This window comes from Tarenaya hassleriana, unplaced genomic scaffold, assembly GCF_000463585.1.
Source record: "Tarenaya hassleriana unplaced genomic scaffold, ASM46358v1 Cleome27, whole genome shotgun sequence".
Lineage (NCBI taxonomy): Eukaryota > Viridiplantae > Streptophyta > Magnoliopsida > Brassicales > Cleomaceae > Tarenaya > Tarenaya hassleriana.
The window spans coordinates 1,850,317-1,870,115 of record NW_010965946.1 but is presented as its reverse complement, the minus strand read 5'-3'; the positions used below and the strand labels follow the sequence as shown (position 1 = coordinate 1,870,115).

Sequence of the window (19,799 nt, the reverse complement as noted above, 5' to 3'; positions counted from 1 at the left end):
TACATCAAAAAAAAAAAATTACATTTTCCACGTCTTCACTTCTTCTTCTTCTCCTCAATCACAAAACCTTTCAAGGTTTTAGATCTCTGTCAAGAGAGTTCACTCCCTTGCGGCCTTCGTCCACCACGTACGATTTGGTATGTATATGTATGTATGTATGTATATATATATTTTGTTGTTGTTTCTTTTTCGTTATGATTTTTTAAAATTCTTTTTTTAAAGGGTAAATTAAAAAACACTTTTATCTTTTTCTCTCTGTGTGCTGTGGAAAAAGAACCACTAAACATAAATCAACCCTCCACACACAATGATCAAATCTGACAGAAACCACAAAAAGAAGAAGTTAATTACTCTAATTAAGTGTAGAATCTCAAATTTAATATAAAGTTTGAGAAAAAAAAGTCATGCATGGTGACCCTTTTTTAATCTCCTTTATCTCTTTCACCCCTTCAAATCAATTTCTTCATATATATATATATATATATATATATATGTGTATATATTGTTTATTCATATACATGTATAAGCGATAGTGAGCTTCGAAGAGTGTTTTTCTATTCTTCCCCTTATAACTCGTCACATATTTCCTTCACCGGGAAAGTTCCAAGGCTCGCTTATGGCTCAATCCCAACCTCAATTGTTACTTCTTTCTCATTTTCGTTCGCATTCGACCACTAATAGCGTAATTAGAAATTCTATTCTCTTCTTCTTCTTTTTTTTGGTTTCTTTTCTATTGTTAATCTCTATAATTTTTTTTATGTTATTCAACAAAGATTAATTAAATTAAAAGATCTAATTTGAAATATATCGAAATCTAGCTTAAATGGTTAATCAGGATTGCTTGCTGAAACTGGTTGATTTTTTTTTTATTTATTACTGGATTTGTTTCTTCCAACATTACTTTCTATTATTTTTTTTTGCAATTCATAAACATTCGTTATACTCGTACATTCTTGTATTTAACAATCTTTACGAGTTCTATACATGTACACATGCATTAATCAATATTCAACAGTTTCATATACGTGTATATATTAATATATAACTAGATAGTTAGATGGAAAAATTCCTTAAGTTTATATATATATTGAAAACTGAGTTGGGAAACGAGCTTAATTTAATTGAAAATTTGTACTTTAAAAAATAAATGTGATAAAATAGCGGAATAGATTTTGTACCAACTGTCAAGTGCTAAAGATACACACGCATCAATAACTATATACTTCGGTGTACAAAAGAATGATTTATTTTCTAATTTGCTCGATTGCAGAGACAGATGATGGTGAAACTCACTTCGTTGCTAGCTTCTCGTCCAGTTCTTGTCTTCGTTGTCTTGGTATTTTTTTTTTATTTTTTTTCACACGATCTAATTACGTTAAATACTCTATGATATTGTTAAGAAAAAAAAACAGTTAAATTATTGGAAAATTGATAAATGCAGGTTACAGTGGAGTTGACTGTTCCGAGTATTATGACAGGGAATTGGTTTAAAACCACGAAAAGTATGAAAGAAAGCGCGGATCTCATAACAGAGAATCTTCGTCGGGGAATGGTATCAGAGATTGAAAACGTCGGCAGAAACTTCTGCCAGTCCACGAACTCATCGGCCATTGGATTAGCCCAACTCATCGATTCTTCCTTCGTCGACAACAACACTCCCACCCCTCCTTCCTCCGCCCACATCCAATCCCTGGTGCCTTTTATGATTATATATATATATATTTGAAAATTCCTATTTATTTTTAACGATAATTTTGTCATAACAGAGGTTTTTTTTTTTTTCAAAACTAGATATCGCCGGTACTGTATGAAGCGTACAGATTGATTCCTCACGTCTCACAAGTTTCATACATTGCTTCTGACGGCAACTTCCTCTCATTCTTCACGGATTACAACAGAACAGTCGCCATCTTCTCCAATACCACGTTTTCTTCGAACTACATTTGGTACATTCAAGACGTCGACCAAACCAACGGCCGCCTCTACGGCGAAGCCTTTAAATATCGACCGTTGGATCTCAACCGCACCGAATGGTTCCGAGCCGCATTGAGTAACGACAACTCTACTGGTGGAAGAAACTATGTCTCTTTGGGACCCAGTTGGGGCATAGAGAATGTCCCTTTATTCTTTAACACCGTCAGTTTGCACGACAAGAAAGGAGCTGTCTCATTGGGGTTTCGGGTTCAAACCTTAATCGATGTCTTGAACCAGTTGAATCTCTATGACGGCAAACTCTTCCTTTCAACAAAGGAGGGGACAGTGCTTCTACGAGGTGGTTCTCCGAATGCCTTGTTCTTTGTCTCCAATGGCTCGGCTTGCTTCCGTAACGCACCTAAATCACCTCGCAGCCGCAACAAAAACAAAGACCAATGCTTTCCCAGTAACAACACATCTGTAGGTTATGAGCTGGTCATCGAATCTTCGAAGTTCCGAGTTTATTCCTCTGTTCTCGAAGTCGCCGGGATACACCTGGTATTGTTACATCTCTTAAACTTGTTAGATCTTGTCTTTACATAAGTATCTAGTGTGAATAATTGCGAAAAAAATGTGTTTCTTACCAGGTATATGCGCTAGTGTTTCCTAGTAAAGGAGATATCGTGGCGATGATAGAGAAGAACAGAGAGACGGGGCTGATCTTGTTGGTGGTGATGTCGACGTTGCCAGTGATCTCAACCCTCATCTTTGTGATGTTGATGGTGCGAGCAGCAAGGAGGGAGATGCATATGTGTGCAACGCTGATAAACCAGATGGAAGCGACACAACAAGCTGAGAGAAAGAGCATGAACAAGAGCCTGGCATTCGCCAGCGCGAGCCACGACATTAGAGGCGCCCTCGCCGGAATCAACGGTCTGATTGACCTCTGTCAAGAGGAAGCCGAACCTGGTTCTGAGTTGGACACCAGTCTCAAGCAAATGCAAGTCTGCACTCATGATTTACTTGGTAAGACATATTACTTAATTTGGCCATCGTGAATCGTATCTCGTAACCCAGAAAAAAACTTAAACTCGTAAAACAAAAAATTCTACCGAGTGTAAAGCTGTAGATTTTGTTCCGGCACCACGCTATTTAGTTTAGTATCGTTAGGACTAATGGGATTCTCATAATATTGCAGGTCTACTCAACTCCATTCTTGACATGAGTAAGATCGAGTCAGGAAAAATGCAAGTAGAGGAAGAAGAGTTCAACCTAGCAGATCTTCTTGAAGAAGTCGTCGACTCCTTCCATCCTGTGGCCATGAAGAAAGGCGTCGATGTTGTTTTGGATCTACAAGATGGCTCGATCCTCATGCACTCAAATGTGAAAGGTGACAGAGGCAAACTCAAGCAAATCCTTAACAATCTCGTGAGTAATGCTGTTAAGTTCACATTCGATGGCCACCTCTCGATCCGGGCATGGGCCCAGAAGCCCAGCTCCCAGAGCTCCATTGTCTTGGCAGCGAATGCAGATGGAGATGTCTGGAAGTTTTCACGGTTTATGCTCTGCAGCAGAAAAGATATGTCAAATAACAAATTAGAGCCCGTGCGGTCAGTGAGAGGGAATATGAACATGAACACGATGGAGTTTGTGTTTGAAGTGGATGATACGGGGAAAGGGATTCCTAAGGAGATGCAGAAATCAGTGTTTGAAAACTATGTTCAGGTTAGAGAAACAGCTCAAGGGCAACAAGGAACCGGTTTAGGCCTCGGAATTGTGCAGTCCCTGGTAAGCTACTAAGACCTAGAGTATAACTAACATATAGCCTTAGTTCTGACTTACTATTCGAAAAATAACTGAAGCAAAAGAAGTGTTCTAATACTGTAAATGCACAACTTTTGTGGCACCAATGGAGCCCTAAACCAAAGTTGTCAACCTATTCACAAGGAAGCATGAAGAGGACTTTAACTGCATTTTTGTACCTATGTTTGATTCACTTCTGTATCTTTTTTTTTCTCTTTCTTATAGGTTCGACTGATGGGAGGGGAAATAAGAATTGTGGACAAGGATATCGGTCAGAAGGGTACTTGTTTCCGGTTCAACATTTTCCTGACGACCTCAGAGTCAACTACCAATGACACAGCAATGAGACAGGACAAAGAAACAAAAGGTGATTGCCTATCAACACCAAATCTGGGGCTCACCGTACGGACATCAAATGCTAACAGAAGCATACGGAGCATGAGTCCAAGATTGAACAACATTTTCCTTAGCTCGAGTCCAAGGTCGGATGGTTCCCGAGTAGTTCTCCTGCTCAAAGACGAAGAACGAAGAAGAGTTACACAGAAGTATATGGAGAATCTGGGGATTAATGTAACGGTGGTGGAAAAATGGGAGCACTTGGATCATGTCCTGGAGAGGATGAAGTCTAAACTCAACGGTTCTTCACCTCAAAATTCCTTTGGAAAATCAGAGACTAGTTCGAGAAGTGAAATATCAAGGTCCAACTCAAAGGCGTTACCTTTGAGTGCCATGGATGGTATTGATCGTAGAAGCCAATTGCCTACAAAGAAAAAAAACAGCCTATCTAGATTCGTCCTTCTCGTGATCGATGCAAACGCTGGGTCATTTTACGAGTTGTCCAGTGCTGTGCAACAGTTTCGAGACAGCTTACACCGGGGCATCTGCTGTAAAGTTGTTTGGCTAAACAAGAGAGACCGCGGAACAAGAGGTTGGGAGAATGACGTTAGTTTTCTGAAACCCTTGCATGGATCTCGTTTGAACAAAGTGATGAAGATGTTACCAGAATTTGGAGGGACGGTTCCAAAGGAAACACCCTTTGAGCTGCAGAGAGAACCGTCATTGAGATATTCTCTTGATGCGGAGATGTCACTGGAAAATAAAATGCTTGTAAACACAGAGATTCAAGAAGATGGTTCGAGTTCAAGCTACGATAAGAAGCTAGGCAAGACAATGATGATTTCATCCTCTTCAGAGAGGGAGACTGATGCCAAGAGAAGATTTACACATTCTGTACGTACCGTTAAACCTGCAGGGAACACGGAAAACACTCAAGAAACTCCTGAGCCGAGTGATGGGAAATGCTTAGCAGGAAAGAAAGTTCTAGTAGTCGATGACCAAAAAATGATGGCACTAATTGCGAGCAAAAAGCTGATGAAACTAGGTGCATCCACTGTTGAAAAGTGTTACAATGGGAAAGAAGCTGTCAGATTAGTCAAGGAACAACTTGAACAAAGAGACAGAGCAACAGATTCAATGGATGTTCTTCCTTTTGATTACATATTCATGGACTGTCAGGTAATATATATAATGATATCCATTCCCTAATACAAGAACAAATGATTCACTTCAAATAAATATTGATGTACCTTTTCCTACAGATGCCAGAAATGGATGGTTACGAAGCAACCAGACAAATAAGGAGAGCAGAGAGTCGGTACGGGATTCACGTACCAATTATAGCAATATCTGCTCACGAGCATGGCTCGAAGGAGGCAAAACAAGCCATAGAAGCCGGAATGGACGCCCATTTGGGAAAAGAACTGCTTACAGAACATCTTGTTAACGCCATTAGAGAAATTAAAAGTAAGATGACTGCACAATACATACCTTAGCATATCATTGGGAGAAAGAAAGAAGCTTTTTCTGGAAATTATAGTGAAAAAAGAGTATATCAGCTCAGAAGATAGAATAGAAGAATATAAATAGCTAATGAATGAGTAGAGATGAAGCATATGCATTACAATTCGAAAGCCAGACAGCATTTCGACAACATCTCAAGTAACAAGAGAACCTTGATACATACAGTCAAATGGAAAAAAAAAAGCCATAACAGTGTATCTATAGTTTACTGTAATATGTAAACATATTGTAGCTCAATAATATGTAAAGAAATATAAAGTACTAGAAAAAAAAATCCGAGCATCCATACAAGACTGCGAGCAAAAGGAATCTCGCGAGAATAGTACATGTAGTAACCTAGAAAACTTTCATCGAATTCGTATCCTTATTTCTCCTTTCTCTATTTCGAGAACCGTAACTTTATCATCTGCGAGACAGAAAATAAAAAGTTCAACCAAGTTTTCTAACAAACACAATGCGACACTCGTCATGGAGATTACAACTCGGAGATAACAGTTGACAAAATGACAACTGGAAACTACGAACACAGTGATCAATTCATCAGCTGAAAAATATAAAAAGCTAATCACAGCTAGAAACCAGCGCAGTTCAGCTTTCCTAACTGACTTACACAGTATTTCAGAGGAATTGCTCTTCTGCTCCTTCCATTGGCTCCAAACTCCACTCTTCTTCCTCTCTTGGTCTTGGCACGTCCAATTTCTGGCCCTTTTTTCTTTTCTTAGTAGCTATCATCATCGTTCAACAATGGTCCCTGTGTTTGCTCAGTAAGCGTCCGAGTAACCATCCATTGCATGATAAAATATCAAATTCGACCAGGAACTCAAATTCCACGAAATCGAAATCTCTAGAAATCAAAAAGAGAAGTTGGCTCCGAGGATTTACGAACCTTTGACCGACTAGAGTCACGTTACCAGTACCGAGAACCATACCAGGGTTAAGCTCGATGGCGATGCCCTCCTCGCCGGCTTCTAGAAGATTCTATCTCAAGTTACCAGTACCGAGATTGATCTCGAGGATCACACCGGTGCTTTGCTTTCTGGATGATTCACGGAGGAAAAGCGCTTTCTAAACGCTGTCCTTTTGGAGAAATAAAGAGACCAAACCGGATAAATAGACCGGCGAATTTCCGTTCTCTTTCGATGAATTTAGAACCGGTCAGTATAATGGAACGCCAATATAACATACTTGAATCCTTTTGAAGCAAAGATTACATTCATCCTCAGTTTGGTGTTATACAGACAACGTTAATCTAAAAAGGAACACAACACAACTATACATGGATCAGCTGTGTGTATTCCTAGGAGAGAACAAGTTGATGCAAAAAAAAAAAAAAAGTGAAAAACTCAAAGCGTGACCTTACCATCAGCTGTCCACAACCTTATCAAGCGTTCGAGTGAACCAATCTCGAAAACGTCTAGTCTTGGATAGCAGCTGTGTGTTTCTGGAGAAGTAGGATTCAGCGTTGGAGAGCATTACGTCCACATCATGCTTAAAGGCATCAATGCTTCTGTAGTAACGGTTCTCTAGCCTCTGCCGGATCAGTTCCGGGTATAAAGGAACCGGGAACCTGTGTTCAAGACGGGAGGCAAGAGAGGTTAGCCGATGTTTGTCCCATTGGACAGATTGGTTTGGTTACTACAGGACAGAACCAAACCGAGAGAGACTGCCTCTTAATCTCATCACCCTTTTACTAGAACACCATTTCACCACTAATAGTAGTATCGTCTGGATGGCATTTGATGTGTGTTACGAGAGGGTTTAGGGTTTGAAAGAACATGTACCTATTGCAGAAGTCCATCTTCTGGGCAGCTTCATTCAGCTTTTGTATTCCATAATTATCCTGAAGAATATATGTATAATACGCAGAATATAAAGTGGTATGACACAAAGGTTCCCAGAGTAGGGGTCATATGCTATGAAAGAGAAGACAAACCTGGTGTCGGCTGGCCGACTTCTCTAGTCCAGCAAATCGAGAAAGTAGCTTGTCTCTGATTTCTTCATCGATAGTAGAGTTCTCCCAAGGACATTGGGGATCGTAAAACTCCCATGGACTGTGGAGATTTGTGTCCCCAGTTTCATAGTTCACTTTGTATGTTTCCCACGGACTATCGGGAAATTCATCAGATTTGGCCTGAGAAGACTGAATTCTACCTTCCCACCATGTACCACCCTCACCAGTTTCGTTTCTCCACCACACTAGGCATCTATCCCCGGTTCCCCAGTTTCTTCTTATCGCAGCATCATACCGAGCCTTCTCCACAATAAAATCGGGGAAGTCGATAAGATCGGGCAGGGTCAATTGGATTTCTTGGCGGGAAACTCGGGGTAAAAGACCCAGAAGTCGGAGAGTCAATTTGCAGCAGCCCTCACCAGAACCAGGATAGGTGTCATAGTCGAGTTTCTCAACCTTGCAAATCTCAACAGCTCCCAGGTTTCGAGGAAGCAACCTCGAATGGTCCCTATCGGTTGAATCTCTGGATACTAGAAACTCTTTGTGACCCTGAAGTTTATAGCCAGAAAATTTATCAAAATTCTATATATCAAACAAGTTACAACATGAACTGAACATAGATAACATACAACCCATCCAAGGACCTACCTGTTTGAAGTAAACAACTTCATCACCGAGCTGAGGTATATAACGGAAGCCTTCCTCATGTTCTGACAACATCAACCACGATAATTTTCTCGGCACATTACTCAACTCACTCCCAGCAATAACACTTTTCTTACAGGTGCTGTAGCTGTTCTTGCTGCTTCTTGCAGATCGTGATCTGGTTGAACTTGAAGGCCATTCTTCAAGTGGCACGCGGTCAGTTGCTCTTGTGTAAGAATTGTGTTGTTTCTTTACCATCTCCATGGCTCCGGAACCCAACCTCACTCGTAATATGTTATTTCTCGTAATTGATTCACTTGATGTTGCCTTCATTTTCATTGACCTTTTCCGACGTATAGCATCAACTGCAGCTTCTCCATACTCAAATTCTGGTGCAGGAGAATCCAAAACATTGTACATGTTTCCACTGATCACTGGTTCAGAACCTGAAGCCTCCCGGTCATGGGACATTTCTGAGACTATAATCTGATTCATGGACGACGGATTTACATCTGTAGATCCACATCCGCGATCTGTGAAATCATCTGCCGAAGGACTGTTAGGCCGCTTAAGCTTTAACCTCAACTTCCGGACCTTCTTTGGAAGAATCTCATTGCTTTCCTCGGCATTACCTGTACCATCAGGCCCATTAATCAACTGATTAGACAACGCTTCAACACTCAGTGCATCTTCATCCCTGCAAGAATGCACAAAATTAGATTTTTGTGGGATTGAAACATAAAAGGTCAAGCCTTTTTTTTTATCTTGTAATCATCATCAAAACTCTCATACCTCTTAGAATTGCTTCGGCTTTCCTCCCAAGCAGTTTCAGTGGATTCAGAAACAAGCATTTCTTCTTTCCCCCTTGTCACATTATGCTCCAGATCCAAAGACTCGTACAACTGATTCTCAACATTTTCTCTCTGACAAGATTTCATGAAATCAGGCATATCCTGAGAGTTACCGTTTGCATCTACAGAATTTGACCCTGGTTCTTTGGAATAGATTTCTATAGCACTAACTCTGCGATTGTCCTCAGAAGATTGAAAAGTCAGTTGCTCAAAAGCAGTCTGGCTAATAATACCATCCTGTTTGTTTTCCTCGGTCCTCGCTGGCTTCTTAACCGAGATCTTTAGAATTAATTTTTTCTTCGGCATGCCATTTGACTGAGGGTCCAACATATCAGATGAATTTGCCACCTGGTGCACAGCAGTAAAACTTCTATCAGATTCAGAGCCTCGAATCTGTAGGTTTCGAGGAACGGATTCACTGTTTGATGAATCATTTAAGTCATCCTCATCAACTTCATCTGAAGAGCTACCAGAAATTTTAGAAAGCAAGGATCGAGCATTCTGGGCTGCAGCTCTTTGTGGCCTCAATGCCTTTACATCAGAGATTTTCCTCTTTGAACCCTTAAGGCCAATTCTTCCACTCTTGGTTCTCTTATTCATAGATGTCAAACCATCACTCTCCTCCAAAATCCTCTTATTGGCGCGCCTTCCAGATGAACTAGCAGCCTCAACCTGAGAAAGCGAGAGTCAGTTAGCCACTAGATGCAAACTAAACAAAGTAACAAGCGATAAATGAAACATACTTTTAGATGTTTGGTTCTTCTTTTCCGGTGGTTGCTATCACTATGGATATGTTCGGCATCACTATCCTCGGAGCTGCACTCAAGATCATCAGAAGAGCTGGAACACAAGCCTCCTCTAACTCCACCAGCAGAAATTTCTTCAGCATTGTATTCTGAATCATTATCATCACTCAGAACTTCAATTTCTGGTTCCCAGTACATAGCATCTATAAACTCGGGCAACGGCTCTATCATTCTGTCTAGATCTGCCAAAGGAGGCATAATATAATCTTCGCCTAAACTGAAGTCAGGACCAACAGCAAATTTTATCACAGGAGGACGCCATTCCAGGCCCAAGGCACCAAGTCTACGTTGCTGATACATTGTCTGGTATGGCTCCGGATAAGGAATCATACCTGAAACATTAAAAACAGAGAAAAGATGTTTAAAGATCAATTAGAATCTTAGATAATCTACATAGAGATAAGTTATGATAACGAACTTGAGTCACAAAGAGGATCCTGAAGGTTCCTTCGGTGGGGAACAAGTTGACTCTCCTGCGCCATGCAGATTACTATGCTTAAAACTTTGTCAACAATGATACAAGTGCAAGGAATTGTATCTCATGAATTCGTTCAAGCATCTTCAGCTTTTAAAACTGGAACATCTAGAAAAATGCTTTTCAGCTGAATTTCATTAGAAAGCTTGTTGAAATAGGGACTACAATGAAAGAAAAAGAGACCAGCACTTGCAACAAACCTGGTCAAGAACATTTCCGTTTGTATCCCGAATAAGAGGACGATAATCACCAAGGAAAAACTACGAGTGAAACAAGAAAAAAAATCAGAAAGAAATAGAAAACTGCAGCAGAAATTACAGCAACATAGTGGAGAATGATTGGGCAATCGAGACACAGAATCAACCTTACCTGGTCATATTTGGCATCCTTTTGAGACTCTCCTTGTCCCGTGTTTAGAAAATATATCTGGCCAACTTCATCCGAGAGCACTATAGATGTCCCATCTCTACATAATGGCAACAGAAAGCCACACATGAGAACTTAATCCTACAATTTTGCTTGGCGAAGTAAGAGCAAAATACCAATTCCGCAAAACAGAGGTAAAGCCAATTTTATTCAAAATTTAAGTGATAATCAGGGTTCTACAACAAATCTTAATCTGTATGCGGGTTCTCTTATCCCTTTACGCATGTAGCATAATGTCTCAAAGGTATCTTTGCAATGTTATCCAACACAGATACGGCAATATAAAAGCGTAACTACAAAGACTGGGGAAGACACAAGATCTTCTTTTGGACTTTCCATAGGCTACTTACTGTGAAAACTTCCCATCAACCAACTTGAATCGCCCGATTTCATATATTTTGATGGGTATACCCTCCCATATCTAGAAGTACGATAAAAACAAAGACTTAGGAGATAAGTGATACGATTAACCAGATACTTGAATAAAGGACTACATTTTCTTTTTTAAAAAAGAACTTACATCCCAGATTATTGTTCTTCCATCGTAGCCAGCGCTCATAGCTATCCGAGGATTAAAAGGATGAACATCCAAGACATAAGACTACAAAGAGCACACAGATAACACAAAACATTAGCATACATCTCAAAATAACTTTAGTCCATTGGCATTTGAGATGCAGAAGTTAACGCAAGTCATGCAAATGGAACAATAAATTCAAAGATAAAAGTAAAACATGGTTAACATGTGTCACAATGAAAAAATATGCATGGATCCCCCACTAATAAGATTTCGAGATAAGAATTGGAAATTTAGGCATTACAAACCGATTCCGTGTGACCAGTTAAACAATGCACCAAGCTACCATCAGCAGCATTCCAAACACATATCCTGCAATCTGAAAAAACAATGTTAGGTTTAGGAATCTTGAGGACAAAACTGAGTTTGTGTAATGCCTAAACACAGAAGAAAATGTTTTTTAATTTTCACATATTTCTCTGTCCACAACATATAAAAAAAATACCAGGTTCTTTGAAATGATAGTTACTGATTAATAGATTTTTATCATATGCTATTTACCCATGATGGCTGCGAGTACAAAACGATTGTCCAAGCTCCAAATGATCATATTCACACCCCGAGGTGTTGGAAGAAATCTTTGGCGTGGGCCTCCTCGGGGAGGTTGAGGAGGAAGTGGAGGTGGTGGAACCTTCAGATGATATGCTTTCGACCAGCGTCCAGATTTCCCCTGAAAAGTAGTATTGATTGATTATATTAACCTACAGTAAGGTATTTAAGTTACAACCATTTACGTTGAGAAAAAGATTTTACTCCAAGGTAAATTGATGAAGGAAACTTACGTGAGATTTACGTGATCTTGGAGTCCATATAATTGCACTACCGTCACGAGAACAGGTGACTATGTTGTCATGACAAAACCTAATGATAGCAACGAGTTCTTGCAGGGTCAAAGCCTAGAGCAGACTTGAAAAAAGAGAAGAATGAAGATGGTCTAACAGCAATAATCACATTCTTTAAACTTAGAGACCGACCAAGAATTCTTAAATTTTGGAAAACTGTCTTCTTTCAGAGAGTCAGATATTGAAGATCTTGGAGCCACAGCACATCCACTGTAAACAAAGGCACAACAGGTACTCTTAGATTTATTTCAAATGTTTTTCAATCAACAAAATGCAGAATGTGTGAAACATCCCGCAAATGATCATTTTTACTGGATATATACCTAAATTGAACATAGTTGACATCATTCTCATGCCCGCACAGAACATCCAGCTCATGCATCGGTTGTTCGCTCTCATCTGCATTAGGTTTTATGGCACTCCAAACCTGCAAGGTTACAATTGCGGATATACTAAATTGATTGAAACCGATTATCATTTTTATAAAATATGTAGAAAGGGTAAGACTCCAGAAAATTCAGAAATTACAATAGGAAACAACTAAAACTGAAAGTTTAAGACAAACCCTTGCATTGCTGTCAGAGCTCCCAGTGACGAAAACAGTCCCATTGGCATTGTAGGCACAACATAGAATTTGATGACTTTGAGATGCAATGCTTGCTGATGCCACATTAGTTGGAGCAGAATTGCTTTTACCTATGTGAAACTTCTAAAATGAGTTTTAAAACAAATATAATCTAACACTGCACAAGATAATGCTGATTGCAACATCTTCTAACCGGTGATAGCATCTGATCGGTTTGGTATATATATCCGTGGAATGCATTGAGAGTACCTAGCATCCCATATACGACAAGTTCCATCATCTGATGACCTACAGTGATAAGAATCACAGATCATCGATGAATGATTCAGTAAACACAGTCATAGTAGAGATACAGAAAAGCAAAGTTTGTTTCTCTGAGTAGAGACAGGTAATGTTATTAGGAACTAGCTAAAACATAAATCAATTGCCAAGGAAACAGGGCTGACGATAAAAGTTGGTAAACCGATGCAGGTCTTGGACTAAAGGCAATAGCAGTGACAGCCCCAGTATGCCCCCGCAACACAGAAATTGGCATTCCATCAGGCAATCGCCACTGCCATTATCAACAATACAATAAAGCTACCGAAAAAAAAAAGGAAAAAGTGTTAAGACTGATTACAGATAGGGAAAATTATCCTTACAACTCGAATCACAAAATCATTTGAAGCAGATGCCACCAAAGCGCTGTTCGAACTCACAGCCAAGTCTGTTATGTCACCCTTCAGGTCACATGCTCAGAGAGAGAGAGAGGGGAATATCAGTAGCAAATCAACAATGTATATCTTTCAAATACTGGGGGGAGAGGGAGGGGGATCACTCACTTCGTGGCCGCGACAGCTAGCCAAACAAAACGCAGTTTCCATTGACCAGATTTTGACGAGCCGGTCATCAGAACCAGTGATAACATACCTCCCAGCGCGATCAAATATAGCTACAATACAGAAGGAAATAGATCAATAACTATCCTAAAGAATTCTATGTAAAACAAGGCATTCAATGAACAACTTGCTTTATGAGATCCAAATATTATATACTTGGAAACTTCATCGTAAGGTGTGCATTTGGGATAACATCTAAAGACACATGTATGAAAGAAGGTATTGGATTCACAAAATCAGAGATCCTAAATATGAGTATAAAAGGGTAGGAAGAGCATACCACAGTAAACAGCATTACGATGGCCCCTCAGCTTCTTTACATTTTGCATCTTTTGAACAATCATTGATGGTCTAGCAATAGCATAACATGCTGAACGGATGGATGGAGCACGGTGGTGTTTTGTGAAACCTCCTCCAATTTCTCTTAGACTTAACCCACGTACTTGATCAGCTTGGATATGCGGCCAGCGTAAGTATGAGGCAACACGCCTAGCTTGTTGATTTTCCATAATTTTATCATCTTCAAAAATAAAAGGCCAACGTTTAAGAATAAAACAGAAATGCAGAAAAATCAGCAATCAAGAAATAAAACATGCAATGTAAGAACTAGAAAGGTCAAGAGAAGTTCTTTTAAGTAATAATATCATTGAGATGGGCTTAGTTTTCTTATACGAGATAATTTGACAGGCACTCGAAGACATTGTGACACACGCAGAATAGACCCTTTATACGCATAACCTAGAGTCACTCTCACTCGGGGTTCATAATGTCCTCCCTAGGAAAGTATAATTCCAAGCAATCCTTTCTAGAAACAATCTATGGTAAGGAATAGGATGCCTAAGCAAAAAGGCTCCCCTCTTGCTAATAATCATCCAGTAAAAGGTTTGAGCTAGTTATTAATATTATGATCACTTGCTGAAAAGAAATAAAGCCAATAAGAATGCTTCAGACAAGGGCATCCAAATAAAATAAATAAATAAATAATCCCTAGTTTCAACCAAACAGTTAATTGTGCTTATACTCGTGGGTAAGCTTTGATCTTGGGTCTATAAAGTAAATGAAGAGAAATTATAACGTACGATCCAAAAGTGAAAAAGAGCCACATCCCAATAGCGTTGGAACATCAGCAGCATTTGGAGCATTTCCTTCAACTCTCTCGTGCAGAGGAGAAGAAGAATTTAGAATGAGTTGCTTGAGAAGCTTCACCAAGTGATCCTTCTCGATATGAGGGTACCTGTCAGTTAAAGAAACATAATTTCACTATCTAAAAAGACATAAAAATAATAAGGGATATAGATCGATGCACACTCATGTCCACTGTTGCTAAAGAGTAACCATCAGATCTTATATCACCAAAAGAGAAATTTACCTCTCTTCCAAGTTTCCATAACTTAATGGGAGGGAAATACCATCATCATCAGCATGCCCGCTATAAGTGCCACTTCTTGAGCACCGAGAATGATATCTACGAGGTAAAAGCTGGTTTTCCAAAAGCTCATCTCTCAAGTGACCTAAGGTTCGTTTGCAGGGCCCGGTAGAAAGAAAATGCAAAATCAGGAAGTAGACTTCTCTAAGATCAATATCTACATTGTTCAGAGAAGCATGACCAGCGAGTCTCTCCTGCTGGTCAAAAGGGATGTTATCCTGAGCCACATCTGTCAGATTTGAAGTTGCCTTACAAAGAGAAGCTTTGTGTATCCACTCCATATTACCTACACCTGGGAAGGACAAGCACTTTTTAAATGGCATATATCGGACAAATTAAATGCTGCTGTCCGAACAAAGCCTATTTCTTTATTGGTGCATCAACCACAAAAAGCAAACAGCCTAAACTCCGGACAAACCAAATATCAACGCACTCAGTTTTAAAGTAGCATTTATGAAAGCAAGAGACGCATCTAAAATCAACATTCCGCTGAAATAAATTATGTCAGTTAACCAAAACTGAATTAGGGCAACGACTGTTTCTGTTCCATTGATCGGACAAAATCAAATCGCATTGGCTTGAATTCATCTCACACTTCACCTCTACAAAACGTTCCACATGGCAGAGATTAAAAAAAAAAAAACAAGCACGATACCAGAGAAAATGTATTCCCCACCATTAAGCGCCACATACAATTGAATCAGGAAGTATCAAATCAAACATAATCCTAAACCCTCCTTTTAGGGATTTACCAACAAAACGAATGCAGGTTCCTATCAATAACCATCACTAATCAAAAGCCCCGAGATCTAATCACATAGAAACACAGCCGCATAAACAAATGGAATTCAACACAAACTCGCATTCGGAGCTAATAGCTGAAGGAGAAGGCAATCGAAACTTTTTTTTTTTTGTAAAAATGTAAATGCAAGGCAATCGAAACTTACCGGGAACGAACTAGGGTTTAGCTGAGAGACATCAAGATCTGCAAAGGACTAACGCACCACTCTGCAGAAGATAAGGAATGACTGGGGAAATAGAACTCGATTCGCGGTTTCAAGATTCGGTAGAAATACAGTGAGAAATCAGATAAGCCCACAAAAGAGGAGCGAATTCGAAGAATCCGATGTTCCGAAAACAGAAGAAGAACAGGAACACGTTACATTCTGCGATTGTTCGGGTTTCCTGTCACGAGCACGATATCTCCGACTCCGGGTCGAGAAAAGGGGAGAGAGAGATCGCAGTCTGCTCTGTGAGAAAAAAAGGAAACAAATTAGAAAACACTAAAAGTAAACATTTAGGAAAAACGAAAAGAAAGGGCGTTCGGCTAAGGGGGGCCGTTCTATGATAGAATGACAGATATACCCCTCGCTTGGTGCGGCTTTCTTCTAAAACTCCTCAAATACTCAAAGGGTATCAATGTCTTTTAGTAGTAGTAATGGCGGCCGCGCCTGCTGGTGGCTCTGATCTGATGGTCCGGGTGACAAAAAAAAAACACCAAATCTGCCCGTTTTTTTGTTCGTTTTCAAAAACATAAAACATTAGTTAATCAGATTTTTTTATAAAAAAAAAAAGAGAGAAAATACACAAGGCAAAAAGCGATTACCACCAACAAATCCAATTTATTTTCCCCACATGTTAATAGATTTTTTCCTAAATCATACGCACAAAAAAAAGTGTATGGACCATGTTATAGTACATAAATATCCAAAGATTTTTTGTTCGCTTAATATCAAATATCTGAAGAAAATTAGAATAAAAAATAAGCGAAACAAACACGCAATCCATCGATTTACGTGATCGATGCATGCATGATCGCGGACAGCCAAAAATATAAAAATCCCGGCTCCCATGGACATTAAAAAACGAATAGTTTATGTAAATATCCTCATGTATAATTTACCAAAAATATAAGCTTAAACATGCGATTTCTTGGTATAATCCTCGCATTTCTGCATAAAATTCGTGACGAGCCCGTTATAAGATCTGGGCCAATAAAATTTACAGAAACTGACCGGCCCACTTAGGCCCATATTGAAAAGCCCCGAGATTAGTCCGACGAGAGAGTCCAGCAGTGACAGCCAACTCTTGTGGGTATAATAAATTCTTTTGATAATTAAATATAATACATTACATTACATTATGACCATAAAAAAATAATAATAAATTCAAACAAGTATAGATATTTTTATGTCTTTAAAATTAGGGCTATATTTGTGTGTGTGTGTGAATAAAGGCATGAATTAGGGCAGGTTCTGGATCATTCACACTTTTATTTTTGTTTAATGGTAATGCGGTTCATTTATGCTTTTATTCCACAGCTTTTATTTGGTCAAATATTTGCACTTTAGTTTGTGGAAGTTACGTTATTATTATATAACATTTTCCCATCTTTATAATGGCTGGTCCCCTGCCTAGTTTTAACGTTTTCATTTCCAGCCCCTTTTTTTTTGTTTGAATGTATTCCATTAAACTGTTAAAACATTACATTCGGTCAGACCAAAACGACCGCATTCCTACGTACAAGGAATCTCATGGACAAATGGTAATGAGTAAAATAAAATGATGCAATCTCAAAAGTTGGTTCTGATGTTTTCGGTTAAGGAAAAACCAGTGTTCGAATATCAAATTGTTGTCGGTGCGTTTCTGACCCTTAACTGAAAGGAAAATATTCCTAATGACATGATCTAACGACTGACGAATTGCAGCGATCGGTCTTGCTTGATTCCTAAAAATCTGGTTTTTTCGCTCTCTCCAAAGCTCGTAGACGACCACCTGCAATACCAGTTTCGCTATGGTTCCATGACGGCAATGGCCACTTGTACTTGGCATATCAATACGAGCATATCATGCATGCCATGGGGATAAAATACAATACAATGTCATCATACCATGACAATGGAAAGGGGATAATGCTGTTCTACACATAACCAAGTCATTGGATGTGAGGTAAGGTAAATGCATATTGACATACACACATATATATATATGTGTATAATATATATAATTGGCTGGCTTTGTTGGTCTTTATATATATATATATATTGATTTCAGTTGCGTGACAAGCAATGAAAAAACGTGATTTTGGGGCTAAAAGAATGTGGAATCTATCGTGTTGAGGTCATAAATCGTGCGTTCAACGTCACATGGCATTCCTCACACGAAAACTTACATTACAATATAGACTTTACCTTTTCATATCATATTTCTAAATGAAAATTTTATATTGGATGTTTAGGTCACACCACCCACGTGTCCTAATTTTTTTTGGACCAACTCCAACACGTCATATTATTTATATAACTAGGTAAATATACGAAATTTTATATCAAATTGTGGTTGGGATTTGGAACTTGGCATATGAATGATATTTCTCCCTGTCTATACACAAATATGCACGTATGTACATGTTTCCCTGTCTATACACAAATATGCACGATCACTAAACATTTGAGAGAATATTCGGAGAATATTCCACCCTTTTAGAGGATATTACAAAAATGTACAAAAGACGTGTTTCCCTTTAAGATATAGTCCAGCTGGCGTCACGGATCAACTTGGGGATAAACTAATAATTATCCTAATTGGTGGAAAAAAATTAATAATTATCATAATTTTTTAATTGATTAAAAATCGGAGAAAATCTCTCACCAGCCAAGCATTTTTCCTTTATAAACCCTCCCCTGAGCACCGTGAGAACCTTCTTTCGTCTGGCTTTCGGGTCGAGGGTTGTGTGCGGCTTAGAGATCAGCTAAGTTTTTTTTCTTGTTTTCTCTTTCGATTCCACCTCTTTCATTTCCATTTCGATCCGGGAGAGTTTCGTTTGGGTTCAATTCTTATCGCTTCCGATCTGTTTCTTCCTTGGTCAGATCTGTTCGAATTCGATTTAGTTCTAGGGCTCTTTTGTTTGGGAGTTATTGGTTATTGGATCTGGGGGTCGTCTCGATGAATTAGGTGTTCTGGGGAAACGCAAATGAATCTAGGTTTTCTATGAGCTACGCGATCCTAATGCGTCGGATTCGTATTCTGCACTCCTTCTCGGTCGTGTTCCTCTACTGGTTCTACGTTTTCTCATGAACTGATCACATCCGGTCCGATCTGATTCTCGCGATTGTGATTTCCAGCAAATTCGTTTGATCTAACTCAATTCTTTTGTAGTTTAGGAAACGGAACACAAATCCTTTTTCTAGAATTTCAAAAGTGATCTCTTTTAGCGAATCTAGTAGTACGTATTTGGGTTTTGGGGAAAAAAAGCAAAGGAGGTGTCAACATATGGCATCGATGCAAAGGCAGGTGAGTCCGGAACCGGAACATGATCCGAGGTACGGGACCATAACTGACGAGAGGAAGAGGAAGAGGATGATTTCCAACAGGGAATCCGCTCGGAGGTCTCGGATGAGGAAGCAGAAGCAGCTGGAGGATCTGGTCAATGAAGTGACCGCTCTCAAGAAGGAAAACTCCCAAATTTCTGAGCAGATCGATGCAGCTACAAGGAGGTACATTGATATGGAGGCTCAAAACAACGTCCTGCGGGCGCAGGCCTCGGAGTTGACCGACAGACTGAGATCGTTGAACTCGGTGCTGGAGATGGTTGAAGAGACCAGCGGGCTGGCTCTGTATATCCCTGAGATTCCGGAATCTATGCAGAATCCATGGCAGATTGCCTGCCCGGTGCAGCCAATCATGGCGTCCGCTGATATGTTTGAGTTCTGATGGGGAGGTTCTAATTTATGTTTATTTCTATACATACACATATATA

At 39.4% G+C, this 19,799-nt stretch overlaps 3 protein-coding genes across 5 annotated transcripts; 2 read left to right on the top strand and 1 right to left on the bottom strand.

Moving 5' to 3' along the window:
• Nucleotides 1-1,450: 1,450 nt before the first annotated feature.
• Nucleotides 1,451-6,911, top strand: LOC104817460 (histidine kinase CKI1). The gene is made up of 6 exons (XM_010546669.2): nt 1,451-1,693; nt 1,792-2,472; nt 2,562-2,940; nt 3,113-3,702; nt 3,943-5,232; nt 5,316-6,911. Exons 1-6 carry the CDS (start codon nt 1,472-1,474, stop codon nt 5,547-5,549), a joined length of 3,396 nt encoding a protein of 1,131 aa, XP_010544971.1. The 5' UTR covers nt 1,451-1,471; the 3' UTR covers nt 5,550-6,911.
• Nucleotides 6,755-16,316, bottom strand: LOC104817461 (PH-interacting protein). Of its 3 annotated transcripts, XM_010546671.1 has the most exons (26): nt 16,204-16,306; nt 15,988-16,048; nt 14,984-15,332; nt 14,694-14,848; nt 13,895-14,134; nt 13,558-13,667; nt 13,378-13,455; nt 13,183-13,289; nt 12,930-13,024; nt 12,716-12,846; nt 12,474-12,577; nt 12,283-12,360; nt 12,091-12,169; nt 11,810-11,978; nt 11,557-11,627; nt 11,252-11,332; nt 11,082-11,152; nt 10,675-10,771; nt 10,506-10,565; nt 10,249-10,303; nt 9,768-10,162; nt 8,966-9,696; nt 8,177-8,870; nt 7,511-8,077; nt 7,359-7,417; nt 6,755-7,144 (listed from the first exon to the last, which is right to left on the bottom strand). In XM_010546671.1, exons 3-26 carry the CDS (start codon nt 15,319-15,321, stop codon nt 6,940-6,942), a joined length of 4,770 nt encoding a protein of 1,589 aa, XP_010544973.1. In that variant the 5' UTR covers nt 15,322-15,332; nt 15,988-16,048; nt 16,204-16,306; the 3' UTR covers nt 6,755-6,939. The 3 variants fall into 3 exon arrangements, with proteins under 3 accessions (XP_010544973.1, XP_010544972.1, XP_010544974.1); XM_010546670.2 differs by having other exon boundaries at nt 15,988-16,316; XM_010546672.2 differs by lacking the exon at nt 15,988-16,048 and having other exon boundaries at nt 14,984-15,326; nt 16,204-16,298.
• Nucleotides 16,317-18,727: 2,411 nt separating this feature from the next.
• Nucleotides 18,728-19,766, top strand: LOC104817459 (bZIP transcription factor 53-like). The gene has a single exon (XM_010546668.1). It carries the CDS (start codon nt 19,313-19,315, stop codon nt 19,751-19,753), a length of 441 nt encoding a protein of 146 aa, XP_010544970.1. The 5' UTR covers nt 18,728-19,312; the 3' UTR covers nt 19,754-19,766.
• The last annotated feature ends 33 nt before the right edge of the window (nt 19,767-19,799 follow it).

Coding starts and splice junctions, on each gene's coding strand:
- LOC104817460 (XM_010546669.2), top strand. CDS start 1,472: ATGACAGGGAATTGGTTTAAAACCACGAAAAGTATGAAAGAAAGCGCG. Junction 1,694..1,791: donor CCGCCCACATCCAATCCCTG/GTGCCTTTTATG, acceptor TTTCAAAACTAG/ATATCGCCGGTACTGTATGA. Junction 2,941..3,112: donor CTGCACTCATGATTTACTTG/GTAAGACATATT, acceptor ATAATATTGCAG/GTCTACTCAACTCCATTCTT.
- LOC104817461 (XM_010546670.2), bottom strand. CDS start 15,321: ATGGAGTGGATACACAAAGCTTCTCTTTGTAAGGCAACTTCAAATCTG. Junction 12,847..12,929: donor CCGATCAGATGCTATCACCG/GTTAGAAGATGT, acceptor AGTTTCACATAG/GTAAAAGCAATTCTGCTCCA. Junction 7,145..7,358: donor AAGATGGACTTCTGCAATAG/GTACATGTTCTT, acceptor TCTTGAACACAG/GTTCCCGGTTCCTTTATACC.
- LOC104817459 (XM_010546668.1), top strand. CDS start 19,313: ATGGCATCGATGCAAAGGCAGGTGAGTCCGGAACCGGAACATGATCCG.